Source organism: Sphaerodactylus townsendi, linkage group LG13 (assembly GCF_021028975.2).
Source record: "Sphaerodactylus townsendi isolate TG3544 linkage group LG13, MPM_Stown_v2.3, whole genome shotgun sequence".
Classification (NCBI taxonomy): Eukaryota; Metazoa; Chordata; class Lepidosauria; order Squamata; family Sphaerodactylidae; genus Sphaerodactylus; species Sphaerodactylus townsendi.
Genome location: NC_059437.1, coordinates 29,046,852 through 29,063,720, shown reverse-complemented (window position 1 = coordinate 29,063,720; position 16,869 = coordinate 29,046,852). Strand labels below are relative to the sequence as shown.

General features: G+C 42.7%; 1 protein-coding gene across 2 annotated transcripts in view; it reads right to left on the bottom strand.

Annotated features, from left to right (window-relative positions):
- ARHGEF6 (Rac/Cdc42 guanine nucleotide exchange factor 6) overlaps positions 1 to 16,869 on the bottom strand; it is a 54,560-nt gene that overhangs the window by 23,469 nt on the left and 14,222 nt on the right. For both annotated transcript variants that reach the window (XM_048514239.1, XM_048514240.1), the window contains 8 exons: positions 12,750 to 12,877; positions 11,678 to 11,879; positions 8,554 to 8,624; positions 3,677 to 3,771; positions 1,684 to 1,779; positions 1,294 to 1,416; positions 740 to 878; positions 391 to 450 (listed from right to left, as the gene is read on the bottom strand). In XM_048514239.1, the coding sequence (XP_048370196.1) occupies positions 391 to 450; positions 740 to 878; positions 1,294 to 1,416; positions 1,684 to 1,779; positions 3,677 to 3,771; positions 8,554 to 8,624; positions 11,678 to 11,879; positions 12,750 to 12,877 (914 nt within the window). The remainder of the gene's footprint in view (positions 1 to 390; positions 451 to 739; positions 879 to 1,293; positions 1,417 to 1,683; positions 1,780 to 3,676; positions 3,772 to 8,553; positions 8,625 to 11,677; positions 11,880 to 12,749; positions 12,878 to 16,869) is intronic.

Here is a 16,869-nt window from a genome sequence, read left to right as displayed (position 1 = left end):
AAATCTGGGCCACTTCCAAACCAGCTTCAAAACTACCATGGGGTTGATGGGGCGGGCTAGACAAGCCCTGAGCCCAAAGGAAAGGTGGGATACAAATATTTTAATGAAAACAAATAAACCAAATATACCAAACAATAGGAAGGAACTGTCACAAACCAATTTGAAACAGTAGAAACAGTCTGAACAGGTTCATAAATGAATGCCATTTATTAATAATTTAAAATGAAATAACATTTAAGCTTTGATAAAATTAAAGAACATATACATGGATCTCAAGTACTTGACAAACCAGCAGGCTCCAGTCCACCTTTCTCATTTAACTACATTTATCTAAAATCTCATCAGTGATGCTCTAGCAGCTATGATTTGTGGACCTGTTTTGGGACCTACCACAAGAGACTTGAAGGATGCGACTGCTTTCAAGACTTCTTCGTGGTCTGGATGAACTTCCTAGAAAAACAAGGGAAGCCCTGGAGTTAGTTTTGAAGATTGAGAATAACTGAGAAAGGCAGAAAAGTCCACCCACCCCTAAGTGCCCCAAATCACAATCAACTTGGGAAGTACCAATATGCCCCTCTCCCCATTTCCATATACTCTTGCATTGAGCCATTCCATTCACTATCAGGAAACAGAAAATGGAGTGAAAAAGCCCTCATGGGTTCCGAGTGAGCAAGCAACCCCGCCCAAAATTGACTGTTGAAACCATCTCCAGAACTGAAAAACGTGTGTCCAAATTTACCTCCATGTGCCGCTCCAGTTCCTGGAGAAGAGAAATATATTTATCCAGCCGTGTAAATGGTTTGCTGAGGCTTGTTGTTAAGGTCAAGATCCCTTGGCAGGCTGCCCCTTGAATCTCCATGAACTTCTCCAGCTCATCACTAGAAGACACAAGTACACAAGAGATGAACCCAGATGCAACTACTGCTCTGAGCCAACCAGACCCTTTTTATGCTCCAATGTTGTTGCTTTTTTGCCATCAAGGGATGGCTGACTTATGGGGACCTCTAGTGGGGTTTTCAAGGCGAGAGACATTCCAAGGTGCTTTGCCATGGCCTGCTCCTGCGTCACAACCCAGGCCTTCTATGGAGCCAGGGCCAACCCTGCTTAACTTCTGCAATCCAAAGAGATCAAACAAGCCTAGGGCTATTCTGGTCGGGCAATGCTTTCTTGACAGACCATATTATTATTATTATTATTATTATTATTATTATTATTATTATTATTATTATTATTATTATTATTATTATTATTATTGTTATTATTGTTATTATTATTATTAGTACTTCTTTTTACCTGTGTTGGGTCAAGACGTTGACAGCTGAAGGATGATTAGCGCAATAGGTGAGGTACAGAGATCTGAACTGAGGCATCAGGCCTAGAAAGCAGCCTCCCACTTTTTGATGGTTCTCTGGAAGTCTGCAAATTATACATCGAATGCATTTAGAGCACATATTCACATGACATATTGTGCCACACCTGAGAAAATGAGCTGAGAAGTTCATCTCTTACCCAGGAGACTGAGTCACAGGCAAAGATCTCAGGTCCCCCCCTGCCTTGTACAATACCCTGGCTGAAGGAAGGCAGTAATATTGGTCAACCTTACAATTATAAGAATTAGTGAGATGTCTAGGGTATCTTTCCTGTTTGCTTTGACGCAGCCCTCTTTTTCTTACTAGTACTTACTTAGTGCATTCTTCCAATGCCTGGTGGAGTATTTGCTGAAAGGAGCAGATGTCGTCCACATTTCCAAGTAAAGATACAGTATCTACAGCACTCAGCCTGGAAGAATTCCAACAACAAAACGCCATCTTTCCAACGAGCAATGAAAATGGCACATCTACGACAGTCAAAAATATCCCTCATTTCAAGCGACTGTCATTAGGCTGTGGGTGCCTCAGTTATAATCCTTTGTGTTCTGATTATTAATTAACATGCACAACTACTTTAACCCAAGTCAGGCTATTGGTCCATTTAGCTCCATCTCCAGCACCTATTCAGACTGTTGGTGGCTCTCCAATATCTTAAAAGAGAAAAGTGTTTCCCAATGTCAGCTACCAGAGAACCTGTAAGTGTAGATAACAGGGACTAAACTGCAACCTTGTATGTGCAAAGCACTTGCTCTACCATGGAGCCACAACCATGCTCGGTGCCTCCTTGTTCATTTCCCCATCGCACTTTGCAAAGCCTGAGGATGGAATGGTTCAAAAGCAGCCTTGGATTCTCTTGCGAGATCTCTCTGCCCCCTTCCACACATTCAGTCTGTAGGAAGCCTTGGTTTGGTATTGCACCCATACTGGCAAACTATGGTATTTGCCCTGCAAACCAGGATTCTACACTGCAACAAAAAAGCACAGTCTGAAATCATGATTTGCAAGAGCAAATCAGATTTTGACTATTCTGATGTCAGTGCAAACTTGCACCAAGTGCAAGATAATGAAAGTGGACATATTGTAAGTCAGCCTAAAGACATTTCAAACTTCATTCACAAGCATACTTTGGTAGCCCTGTTCACAAGCTACTGTGAACTCACATTCAGTCTGTGTACCGTGTATACTTGATTTTTGTTTACATGCCAGTTGAACAATTATCATGTAACACTTAATGCACGTACAGTTGAACACATGGTTAAAACTGAACATTTATCCCCAGATGGCAGGTGTTGCGTGTTCATTTGCATTAACACCCCCCATTGCAAACATAAAATTAGCACAGATTTTTTATTTGCAGAGAGCCTTTAACGTATAAGGCAGAATGCCAAAATTTATGATCTTTCACCTGCATTCTGAAATGGAGCAGTTTATCCCACCAACTTGTGTGGGAATCACTCCCAATTATGACCCAGGTATTCTTTGGAGGTCTCCCATTCAAATGCTAGCCAAGGCCAACTGTGCTTAGCTTCTGAGATCCAAAGAAGTCAAGCTAGATTAGGGGTATTTAGGCAGAGCAATGCTTTCTTGAAAGACTGTATTATTATTATAATTCGTATTTTTTAAAACCTGTTTTGGGTCAAGACATTGGTAGCTGAAGGATGGTTAGCACAATAGGTGAGACACAGAGATCTGAACTATTGGGCTTAGGAAGCACCCTCCTACTTTTTGCTGATTCTCAAACCATCATTGCACACGGGAATCAGCATAATGGAGGCGTAGCATCCTGAAACAAGTAACATTTGGGCCTCCGAAATGTAAAATCTTGGCTCCCAAGCTCATATCCCTCCTCTCTCACCCATATGTCCCCTTCTGCACATGCAGAATGCACCTCAATCCACTTTCACAACTGTTTGCAAGTGGATTTTGCTCACACAATAAAATCCAGCTGCAAAGTGCATTGAAAGTGCATTATTCCACATGTGCGGAGGGGATTATGACCTAGACCTGTGATGTGGAGTAGAATTGATCATTTTTTAAAATGGAATTTTTAAATGAATATATACAAATAAATGGTTATAAAATACAGGTAGAAATTATCAAATCTACAGAATAGAATTGATAATTGATGGTAAGGTATTTAAATCACCATCTGGTTATCTGTTATACATTGGAATGTTTTAACCTACTAATGTATTCATGTGGTGTTATTGGTTGTTTTAAATAAATGTGTCAGCTGCCCTGAGCCCAGCTTAGGCTAGAGGGGGTGGGATATTAAATAAAACTGACGATGATGATGTAGATCTTACTTGTCATATGACTGGAGAGGTCTCAGGTATGTTCCCAGAAGAGCCTGCAGTTCCCTGGCATAGTCCCGTTCTGTTTCCAGAATATTCTGCAGTGCCTAAAGTGAGAGTGTGGTAAATAAACGGATCTAAACATGCCTTAGCCATAACTGAGGGCTTGCCCAGACCTGCAGTTGGCAATGCTATTCTATGGGAACCTTAAGAAAAGCCAAGAGAACGCAGATGCAAAATGAACACAGAATCACTGGATTCGTAAATAAGTTTAAAGTTATTGTATTATATTAAATAATAAAATTAATTTTATGAGAAAAGTGCTTGCTAGTCATCCCACAGCCTTTGCTTGACCTGGCTAGAACACTAAAAGGCATAGGCAAACGATCAAATGAGTTCAAGTGAGCAGAATACCACCTCCATACTTTTTCTTATACATCAAGAGAAATAAAAGGGCAGGAGTCTTGCTTTTAATAAAGTCAAAAAATCTCAGAAGGGACCAACAATATCCCCTGGGAAACCAATTGTTTCCTTAAAGTTATGGCCCTAGATATTCATGAATGGGAGACGGTTTCACACAAAACGAAAAGCTAGTAATCAAGATGATAATGAGTACCCCATTATTTATTTACTGTATTGTATACAGCATGTCAAGAGAACATAATTCACTGTTTAACACATGAGAAAACCAAAACAAAAAGCAACAAACAGCATAAATTGTCTAGGGCCTTTGGTGGTTTCTTCACAAGTTAACAGTATCAATCTTTTGCTTTTGTTTCTTCTCTTTTGAATTCTCATAAGGCACACCGCTTTAGAGGCATGTTTGTTAGAACTTAGAGGATTATGGGAACTTTTAACCAGGTGGTACAATCATGTTTTTCCCCTTCATGTTGACAGTTGAGTCTTTCCATGTTATCTATTTCCACTGCCAGCATTTTTGATTCCACTGTTTTATGCCACATTTACAACTTTTATGCATTGTATTTGCAGTTTTGTATGCCATTAAAGGTTGAAATTGAAATTGAGAACTTTTATGCATAACCATCACAAAACCAGACAACAACTTTAGCTAAAAGTAATATTTATACTTATATTTTGAGGGGAAAGATTATTGCAATTTCATTTCATGTGAAAACCCCACTTCAGTACTATCCCTGATTTTAGCATCCATATGCAATTCACACACTCTCACACATTTATGAATCTAGTGGACTATATACTGATGCATCGAAAACCAGTTTTGGAGATGCCCCCACCTCAGAGATTTTAAATAAGCAACTTGTGACTGGGGAGAGGAAGAAATTTTGCTCTTGGACTCAAGAAATGCCAGTTTGCATTGAGATTAGCCATTGAAGTTACTTGCTGCTTAACCTTACAGGAAGTCCCTGTGTCTGTGTAAAACATCCAGAGTATACGGAAAGGGAGAAATTCTCTGTGGAGGACCCTTATTTGTAGAACTCTCTTCCCCTACAACTGGGGTAGGGAACCTGCGCTCTCCAGATGTTCAGGAACTACAATTCCCATCAGCCCCTGCCAGCATGGCCAATTGGCCATGCTGAAAGGGGCTGATGGGAATTGTAGTTCCTGAACATCTGGAGAGCCGCAGATGTTCAGGAACTACAATTCCCATCAGCCCCTGCCAGCATGGCCAATTGGCCATGCTGAAAGTGGCTGATGGGAATTGTAGTTCCTGAACATCTGGAGAGCCGCAGGTTCCCTACCCCTGCCCTACAAGAATGTCAAAGTCTGGACTTGGATCAAAAGTAGCCTCCCTGGACAATCAGGATACTGCAGATGCAGAGTGACTTTAACTTTTCATTTTGTATGCTTGGCTTTATTGCTTGTTAAATGGCTTTTTACTGCACTTAGTCCTTGGGAAGGTAAAGAAGTTGAATGAAAAAAGGACATGCACTGAGCTACTTGCAGAATTACACATATTAGTCAGGTTGAATTGAGACTTGCATAAATACTTTGAGGTGAAGGAACTGAGTTGCCTGAGGTGCAACAAAAATCAGCCTTAAGTGGGTATTGTGGAGGTATTATAGAACCCTTCATGCCTGAAAGATCTTTCTGGTGGGAGATGAAGGTCAAGACTCTTGGTTCTCAGAATCAGGATAACCAATCCTTTGCCACTGATTGTTAAGCGGCTCCAAGATTTACTGTACTCTCCTTTATTCTGGTTAGTTAATTGTTAGGCAGTGAGACTATCACTCAGAACCCTCTATAATATTTATCTGCTTATAGCCCTTCTGAAATAGATGTTTATTTACCTCATTTATATTCTACTTTTCTCCCAAGTGGGGACCCAAAGTGGCTTATAAATTTGTTAAGTAAACAAAGCATGACTGGCCCAAGGGCACCCAGCAGGCTTCCGTGACAGAAGAAAATCTGAACCTATGTCTTCCAGATTGTCGTCTGAAACTTTAACACATCATTGCTCCAGTACTTGCTGCTTCTCCATTCACTGGGGAGCCAGACCTTATCAACACTTGGCTCTGAGCAACTGGCACTCTGATTGCAGGGGAAAGGGGAAGGGTGTCCAAATCCAAGGTTCTCAAAGCACAATCTTTCTAACAAGGCCCCAGCTACTGGTGAGGGGAGACAAAAAGTCCTTTCTTGTCTCTCGCTCCCCATCCAGCTTGATCTGAACATCTCTTCAGAAAGGAGGAAAAGCTGAGTCATCTGTCCTTATCAACCAAGACAAGTTCCCAGCTGCAAAGATCACAGGGGACATTGCTGCTAAGGAATTTCAGCAGTCCGCATGTTAAGTTCTTTACCTTCATGTCTAATCATCGAATCATTTCCAGCTGCAAGCTAGCATCCAAAGGTCACATCCATACACCAACATTTTAAGTCCAGGAGACACTGGCAGATCCAGCGTTTACTGCTCCCCTCCATTTCTACCATTGAGCCAAGAAACTCACAACAGAGTCTATTTCTGCTAAATGCCAATGTATTCCACAGCTTGTTTCTCGAGGCTCGCTTTACCCTCTGCTGGAGCATGTTCCTGCCACATTAGTGTCGCATCGCATGCATCAACTCAGCCACAAGGCACTGAGTTGTCATGATGGTTAGATCAAAACAGATTGAAAGAAGAAAAAAGGAGGGAGGGCAAAAGAAAATCTTAATCAACATCTTAAGCATCTTAATTACATGGAGTAGGGCAGATAAACAAGCTAGAGTTTACCTCCTGGATGCTTGGCAGAATTTTGTTGGTAAGCATAGAATTTTAAAAGAAGGGACATGCCCAGGTTCTTGTGGATGTACAGTAGGCTGCCTCTATACAAAGGTCTCCCTATCATATCTACTAATTCTGCTCCCTTCCCTATCTGGAACTCACAAAACCTAAATGTTTACTTGCTTAATGTGCCTGCTGTACATTTGTATCACCTTTGCAGGAACATTTGTATCACCTATGCAGGAATACAAAGATGCAACCACCTTTTTAGCTGATAAAAAGGGAAAAATTAGGGGATTCCCCTTCAACCACTAAAAGGGGGATCACGGGACTTGCCAAGGCAAAGGTCTGGGGGAACAGGGACTCTAATAAGGAGAGGAATTAGATGAGATGGAACAAGAAAGCTAGCCAGATAAAACCCATAATTTCTTTGTCTGTGTCTAAACTTGGCCTGGTTCAGAACCAACAAGCCAAGGTTTTGCACCATATGAGCAAGCCTCATGCAAAGCTAAGAAAAGTCCTCTTTGGTCAGGCCAAGGATCCACCTAGTACAGGATCCTGTTTCCACAATGAATAAAAGACACCTTCAGAAACCCCACAAATTGAACATGAAGGTCACAGCCTTCTCCTGTTGCTGCTCCCCAGCGCCTGATATACTGACCCTGAGATTGCAGGTTCCATCATGGCTAATATTTGTTGACAGAACTTTTCTCTCATGAAAATCAATCCCTTTTTCCTAGCCTTCTGAGTCAATGACCTTCAAGTTCTCTTCCATGCCCTCACGCACCTTATGCACAGCAAGCTAACTCCTTATTTTGTAATCTGAAGCAAACCATAACTTTTATAACAACAAATTATTATTTGAACTTGCCCTGCAACCCAATATTCTACACTGGGGAATTTGTATTCTGGATCTACAGGACCAGCACAAACTACTGTCATCCAGAAAACAAGAATTTGGTGTGAGTAAAGAATGCTTTTGATTGGCTGTCTGCTTGAAGGGGGATTCTGGAGACAGAGTGAAGGATTTTTGAAAGGAGTTCTGTTCAGAGCAGGCTAGTGAATGGATGTGGGAAACGAACTCCATTCTCTGGTAGTTTTAATATACTCTGATGGAGGGACTGGAGAGTCAGATAAAAGGAATCTGTACTGAGTCCCTGGTATAAACAGAACAGACAGTAAAGAAAGACAAGGGGTTGCTATTTTGATTTATTTGAAGGGAATCCACACTCAGATAATAAGCAGGGAAGCTTAAGAATGCAGTGGGATTTTAATAGTGAAAAGAGAGGAAAGTTACTTTCTGAGCGTTAGAAGTAATTCCTGCTCTGGAAGGCAATGTGAGGGCAAGGCATACGTAGTTAAGTGATTGTCTTGGAAAGTGTGTGTGAGGAGAAACTGTTTTTGGAAAACTTACATGGGGGTAAACAAGAAGTCTTTCTGATTAAGAAAAGAAAAATTGAATAATGTTTCACAACTACTTAAGTGTATATATTTGTCTATAACAGCCTGAGTGTAACATCTTAAAGAAACTAAGCTAGAAACTTAAACTAAATTGTAATCAAACAAGAAGAAAGATCATGTGTACAGCATGCACTGAAAGAGCCATGTAAGTATTACTATGAATACCCTACAAGCTTAATAATCTGAAAATAACAATAAATAAAGCAAAAATTCTAATTAACATAATTGAATTGAGGCTTTTAGAACTTACCACAGTATAATAATTCTTTGTTAGCTGAGGGCTTTCAGCTCCTTTCAAACCTTTCGGAGACAGCGGCTTATCTGGAGATAGAAACAGAGGAAGACATTATACACAACTGCCCTTATTCTGTCAGGAAACAGCTACACACACACACACGAAGATAAAAAGTGATTCTGTCAGTAACTTGAACAAAATTTAAACAACCTGCAGACAAGAAACTGATCTTAAGTGCAGAACTGCAGCCTGAACTTATGTGGCTGACAAACTACTTCAACAGGTCACAGGTACTGCAAGCGGCTTCTGGAAACTGGCACAAAAGTACAGCCTGACAAAGCCACCATTGCTGCCTGGAGGCTCACACAGTAGGCGTAAAGGGTCCTGGCCATCAAATACTACTTCCCAGCAACAAAGGAGGTGCAACTGGGAAGGGGTTAGAGGGTACAAATGTTGTAGTCTAATTCCCAGTAAATTTCTGATACTACCCCAAGCAGGCTGATGACATCCTTAATCCAAACTCTGGCCACTTCTAGGAGGTCTCCATTAGCCACAAAGGCCTCAAAGGGGGGAGGAAGAGGGCTGCAAGCCCTGGGTATTCTGGCACTCAGCCAGAGTTCTGCATTATTATTTACAATTTGTACAGCCTTGTTGATATATAGAATAATACAAGCAAAAGAGGCAGGTCCCTTGAAAGGAGATGGCAGTCTAAGTTTAGAAACCTAATGCAGAACAAGCCTGAGGTGTTACCTCACAAAGCAATCTTTCATTTTAAGCTAGGCCCACTATGAGCAAGGCAGAAGTGCAGGCACGTAAACATGGTGCTTTTCCCCCTCATGGCATTTTCTCTTACCATTGCATGTGTTCCCTGTGTGGTATTTCATGCAAATCCCCAAAGCATTCCTGAGGCCTCCTATTAAATTTTTGAGTCTCAAAGACTCCAGAGGCCCAGAGCTGAAAGAGATGGCCGTCATCACACAAGGGCAGATCAGAAATAGCTCGCTGTAAAGATGCAAGCAGCTTAGAAAGGAGAGGAAAGCAATTCCAGCAAAAAGCTTGCTGTTCCATATGATAAAGTGAGACCTGATGACGATCAAGATAAACTCAGGGTCACTTGGTCTTGAGAGTCGGTTCATTCTGGTTTCCTCCAAACCAGCTGACAGCCTAAAACTGTCTGCTTCCATTAAGGGAAACACACAGAATGTTCAAAAATACCTTTTGAGGAAGAACAGTGTATAAGACAGACAACATATGAGCACAGCCCGGGGTCTGAGATTGTATACTTCAAATAAATATATACAGCCAAAGAGAGACACAAATTTTGTGCTTTAAAGAGAGAGAGAGAGAGAGAGACAGACAGACAGACAGACATAGAAAAAGAGAATTTCTACAGGCTTGAACATGTAAAGCTACAGTTTCTGTGATTTTTGTCTCAGTCATGTTGTCTCCAAGGCAAATTCAAAGACAATCTCATATTAAAAGTTAATGTTATTAATAATGCAAACATACAATGCATCAATTGATATAACCAAGATCCCCCTGCCCAGAACACGAACATGCCCCACATCAGTCATTACACAAAAAGATGAATGAACCATGAGCCATTCTGATTTTCCCTCTTGGGACAGGTTTCTGGCCCAGAGTTCTTGGTAGGCCTTCAGGGCAGCTGCTTTTACATTTGAACTCTTTAATGGGGACAGTGAGCCTAAGGCAGAATTTCTCTCTCTGAGGAGTCGGTGTGGGGGCTGGCCCTTCTCTTCTCTGCCCAATTTAGGATTCAGGCCCATTCTGCAAGGAAAACTTGTAACCAATCCGGAGTAAGGAGACCTGAACCTGGGGACACTTATCAAACCCTTTCCCCCAAGAGCTCAGCGTGCACTTTCTTTTGTTACTCAACAAGGTAGCTGTTGTATATAGGAAAATGTATCCTCACATGTGCAAGTGTGGGTTATTGTTCTTAATCCTGGTCCTGAACCAAGGAAACATAAATGAGTAAGGGATCAGTTAAGGTAGTTGTGTTAAAGATTCTGATATCTTCTTGTTTGGTTTCTCCTTACTCTGTTAACCCAGCATAGGAAGTCACAGACGCCAACTCTGGATTGGGAAATTCCTGGAGATTGGGGATGGAGCCTGAGGAGGGTGGAATATGGGAAGGGGAAGGACTCCGCAGGGTACACTCCCATAGAGTCCAGCCTCCAAAGCAGTCATTTTATTGGGGAGAACTTATCTCTGTAGCCAGGAGATGAGTTGAAATTTTGGGAATTCTCCAGAACCCACCTGAAGACTGACAATCCTACTGAACATGTGAACGCAAACAGTTATATTTCTGTCCTGCCACTCCTCAACGAAGTCTGTACATGGTTCTCTCCCGCCGCCATATCAGCTTCACAAACGAAGCTGTGAGGTAGGTTATGGTAACCAAGGTTGACCAGTCCAAGGCAAGGTAGGGATTTGAGCCTAAGTTTCTCCTTTCCTAATGTATCATTCAAACCACAACACACCACATTAGCTCCATCTCCCAGGTAGCTCGCAGACCAGGTACTTACCTGAACGGGGACAATGGGATTGCTAGCTGAAGCCCCTAGAGACTCCTGAAAGGCAATCTGCATGGGCCACAGACATAGTTGAGCCCCCCTCTGATTACATATAGTCTAGTACAGGGGTAGGGAACCTGCGGCTCGAGAGCCGCATGCGGCTCTTCTGCCCTTGCATTGCGGCTCCACGAGCTGAGCCGCTGGCCCCATACTTGCCCGCCCTGCAGGCAGCAGGGCGGGCGCACCAACTGCCCGCGGCCAGCTGGGCCGTGCCGCGGACTTCCCCTCTCGCCTGCCCCGTTGGAGCGGGGCGGGTGCTTTCCCGGCGGCCGGCGAGGCCGAGCCGCTGGCCCCATCCTTGCCCGCCTTGCAGGCAGCAGGGTGGACGCATCCATGCACTTCTCAGAATGAGCGGAGTAAAGGGTAAAAAAACCCAATATATACAGTGTTACCTTTATTTTAAATGTCAAAAATTATTTGCGGCTCAAAGTGTTTTCTTTTCCCATGGAAAACGGGTCCAAATGGCTCTTTGAGTGTTAAAGGTTCCCTACCCCTGGTCTAGTAAGTAATGAGGGTTAAAAAAAGAAGAAAGGACAGCATCTTACCAGTGGATTTAATTTCTCTGACATAATTACTGGGGAACCAGCCAGTCTTGCCGTTAAGGGTCCCTTCCCACCAACCACCTTCCTCAACCCGGGTGACGTAGATTATGTCGCCTTTGTTGATCGAGAGCTCATCTTCGTTGGTCTGCTTGAAGTGGAACCTGGCCTTGACCACCAACTGGTGACTTCCATTCTCAGTCATCTCCTGATGCAAAGAAATGTGGGAGAAGCTCAGTTCGCTACAGCAAAAAGCAAAATGAAGTGAAAGGGGCTTTTTATGCTCTGGGGAAGTAAGTTACTGAGATTTGTGCAGGCATCATAATTCATCCTGAAATGCAACACACCTAAGAAACAGAGTTGGTCAAGGTCCTGTAAGCCAAGCCTTACAGTCCCATCTGGAGCCCAGAAAACCCTTTAAGACTTATTCCGGAGATAGATAAGCTGAAGGCTCAGGGAGGCTATCCCAGTGCATATTCTAAGCAGCTTCACCTGTATTATGTCAGACATATTACTGAGCATCCTGAGAATTTTGAAGTTTCTAGTCCTCGCTATTTGAGAAGTACGCTGAGCAACCAAATGATGCAGCAATGGGCACTAGCTCAGCCAGTGTTTTTTTTTACAGATACACATCACACAGGATGGGTCTATCAACAATTATTACACAGATAGAACCTCCATGGGCAGAGGCAGAATACCTCTGCATGCCAAATGTTGGGGCTGAACCAAAAGGAACAGTGTAGTTATCACAGCCTGCGTGTGAGCTTCCAGAGGCCTCAAGCTGTCTAGGATAGAAGGAAAAGGAATACAAGTTCTTGTAGATAGTCAACACTTTTCAACACCCTTTGGTTTGGGTTGCTGAATTTGGCAGTTGCTGGGACAGAATCTGAGCCACCTGGAAGCAGAAAGGCTTCCTGCACTTTCAAGAACAGAATATATCTATCGCTAATCAATTTCACAGCAAGAACTGGCAGGAAAATCAATGCTACATTCCTGCAGACCACTGATTTCACAGCAAATTCCTGTTGTTAGAACTGAGCCCACTACCCCCCTCTGCTCAAGTTCCTCTGGAACATACCCCCACTTCCGACTGCCTCTGTGCTGCTCTTGTCGATTTTGCAGCTGCTCCTTGCAGGAAAGAATGACGGTCACCCCTGGGGGAACTAGGAGATGGCAAACGTGAGCATGGCCTGGTGGACTGCTGATCTGTTGAAAGGAAGAACAAAAAAAATCCAAGAAACCGTGACCTGGACTGTCTGAAGTAGCTCCGTGTTGAGCATATACTCAGGGGCAAACCAAGGTGTGCTGTTTCACACCATACAAAACAGCCCAAAGAAACAAGTCTTACACAACAACAGCATATGCTCATACACCCAAAGGTAGTTTGCTTCTTGGGGAGGCCTCACAGCATCTTTCTTCAATTCAGCGTAACAAATCTTCCTCCTCTGGCAGCAAAGCAAATTAAAAGTAATGCTAAAAGTGGTCTTAATTGCTGCAAAGAGACCGGCAAGTGAAAGTGGGGCTTGAGGAAACAGGTCCATACAAGAAATCTTGCTGCGAGGGACATTCGCCCCCATCATGCAGCAAGCACATTCGGTCAATGCGAGGCCCATCTTGACGTGTTCTTTAAGATAACTGCTCTTTGAGCTACGTCATCTTACCAGCTCATTTCCCCCCTCCAAAATGGCAGACTGCCAAAGACAATTTGCCGAATGATGCTAAATGATGATCTAACTAGCACAGCTGTCTCTGTGCACAACTATACCTTGTGACCATTCGGGGCCTCTCACCCTTGCCAAGTATTTTTTTTTATTCAGAGCAGGCTAGTCAATGGATGTGGGAAACGAACTCCATTCTCTGGTAGTTTTAATATACTCTGATTGAGGGACTGGAGAGTCAGATAAAAGGAATCTGTACTGAGTCCCTGGTATAAACAGAACAGTCATGCTAAAGAAAGACATGGGTTGCTATTTTGATTTATTTGAAGGGAATCCACACTCAGATAATAAGCAGGGAAGCTTAAGAATTCAGTGGGATTTCAATAGTGAAAAGAGAGGAAAGTTACTTTCTGAGAGTTAGAAGTAATTCCTGCTCTGGAAGGCAATGTGAGGGCAAGACATTTTTTTTTATTCCTCTTCAAAATAACAAAACATATCCTGATTTGTACTCTTTGGTGAATGGGAATAGCACAGTGTGCTTACAAGTGTCTACCATGAATGTTGTTTGGTTCACTGTAATGTATCCAGGCCTCCCTGATGCAAAGACAGATGAGAATATGTCTGCAAGGTTCCATGGAATGTAATTCGATTTTTCCCCAAATCTCATGACATCTCACAATTTAAAGACAAGGCTACATGAACCATACTCACCCCCCCCCCCACAACAAGCTAATCCCCTACCCATATCTTCCTCCTCTAATAAAATGGGGCAGGGGTGTGTCTCTACACAAAAGACTAGGCTAGGAGGCAGATTATGGCAAGGTTTGCTTAAGATACAAAATTGTCATTTTCTTATTCCTTACAGTTATGTCTTCAAAGATCATAGAATCATAGAATTTGAAGAGACCACAAGGACCATCAAGTCCAATCCCTTGCCATGCAGACACACACAATCAAAGTACTCCTGACATATGATCATCCAGCCTCTGTTTAAAAACCTTCAAAGAAAGAGACTCCACTACTCTCCAAGGCAGTGAATTCCACTGTCAAACAGCCCTGACAGTCAGGAAGTTCTTCCTAATATTTAAATGGAATCTCTTTTCCTGCACCTTGAATCCATTACTCTGTGTCCTAGTCTCTGAGGCAGCAGAAAACAAGCTTGCTCCCTCTTCGACATGACATCCCTTCAAATATTTAAACGTAGCTATCATGTCCCCCCTTAACCTTCACTTCTCCAAACTAAACATCCCCAGCTCCCTAAGTCTCTCTTCATAGATCATTGTGCCATATATGAATGGGTGATCCAATTTCCCCCTTAAAATAATGCTGAGGGAGAGGCAAGGGGTAGTGTTGGTTACTAGCCCAGTGTCATCCAAAGATATCATTAGCTAAGGTCTCCCTAGCCCAAGTCTTTAAACACTGCACCATACTAGCGCTGATTAGCAGCAAGAGAGATTTGTGTCACCCCAGGCAGCTAGAAATTGCGAGACCACAACCCCCCACCCCCACCCCAAAACATGTGATGCAGAGAGAACCATAAATTGATTTTCCCAGAATTTTTTAAAAAAAAGATAACTGCAATATGTAGCCACAATTCAGATCAGGGCTATGATGTTGTTTCTTTCTGGGTCTTCACATCACTAGTAAAAACATTGGGATGGTCCAATGACACATCGCCCAACATTGAATTTGTTTTGATCCTCAGCTGGAGGGACAGGATTTGAACACTATTAACAGTCAAACATTGCCTCATTCATAATGGCAGCATTGCATAAGTCTATTGTGTTCCACTTGCTCAAAATATGTTTTCAGTAAGGACATCACGGCTATGTAATCAGTCTTCAGCTATGGACTGAGCATGGTTTGATTGCCAATAGATTTCTTCTAGACGAGAGAAACTAAACAAGTCACAATACTCAGTTACTGACCATGGCTGCGGAATTCACAGATATAACAAAGATTTTTTTTCAATCCTCTCTTCCTTCCCAAAACAACTCATTGATTTATTCTCCTAAGTGCTCAGCAAGAAAAATTATGCTTGCAGAGCAGCTGCGACCAACATCTATTCTTGGAATCTTGTTTGACTCAAATTTAAATGTCGATTCAGCAATGAAACACGGCATGCATTGACAATTTGATGTTTGCATTTCATAACGATTCAAAACTTTCAACATTGATTCGACTGTGCTTTACCAGCCAGACATTTCCATACAAAGGGCTGAGCTCACCAAATCATTCAAATAATCAGAAATTACCATGACTGGTAACAATACCGAGCTGGTGCTTGAATTAATTTCCCCTTCTTGTTGTTTTCCTGCATTAACTTTGCTATCTTTTTAAACTACTCCCTCCTTTCATTCACATTCAACATAATCACTCCTTGTTTACAACATCCTGCAGGGATCATACCATTCAAAATGAAGGAGGGAGTCATCAGGTTGGAAAGCTCCCAGCCTGAAGAAAGTCAGGATCAGGGAGGAGGACTTCTTCCTGATTTGTTAGTTTTCTACATGCAGAGGTATTCTTTACAGTTGAGGGAGAGCATTTAGATACAAGATTTTCCTAGCTCCCCATGCCAAAACATTCCTTGCATACAGAACTCTGTATCGTGGTTTTAATTCTTTGCTCCTGTATGAAAACCTGTGCCTGCCCAAATTCCACTTTCTATCCAGCTACGAAGATATAGAAGCCTTTCCATGGAACAGCACCTGCTTTGCAGGCAGACAGCCCCAGGTTCAGTGCTCACAATCTCCCATTAAAAAGGATCTCGTAGCTGTTGTTGAGAAAGACCCTTCTCTGCTTGAGACCCTGGAAAGCTGCCGCCAGGTAAACCAAACCATTTCAAGTTAGCTGGACCATTGGTCTGACTCAACGCGAGGCAGTTTTTCAAAGCGAATGCTTACAGTTTGGTGGCAAATCACCTGCTTGACTGCAGAAGATCCCAAGTATAATCCCTGGCATCTCCAATGAAAGCATGTCAGATAGCAGGTAGTGGGGAAATGCCAAAATGCTGGGGAATAAATAATCATGAGGCAAAGAAGTGACTTGAGATAAGGCAGGTCCATGTGCCTTATGAAGGCCAGAGCTCAGTGGCAGACTGCCTGTTTTGCACGCACAGATCCCAAGTTCAGTCTCTGACATTTCCCACTAAAGAACTGCAAGTAATTCTTCCTGAGATCATGATGAGCTGCTGCCAGACAGGGAGGAATGGTCAAATTTGATCTAAGAGAAGTGTAATGTATTGTCGAAGGCTTCCACGGCCAGATTCAACTGGTTCTGGTCGGTTTTCCGGGCTGTGTGGCCGTGGTCTGTTGGATCTTGTTCTTGTAACAGACTTCCCTCTGTGATACACCTCTGAAGATGCCAGCCACAGATGCAGGCGAAACGTTAGGAACAAGATCCTCCAGACCACGGCCACGCAGCCCGGAAAACCCACCAGAACTAAGAGAAGTGTAGTTTGGATCTGATACCAAAACTAGTAACGGGGTAGGAAAGGACATGTTTGGAGAGCGCCTGATGCAGCCATCTTGTTGGAGCTAT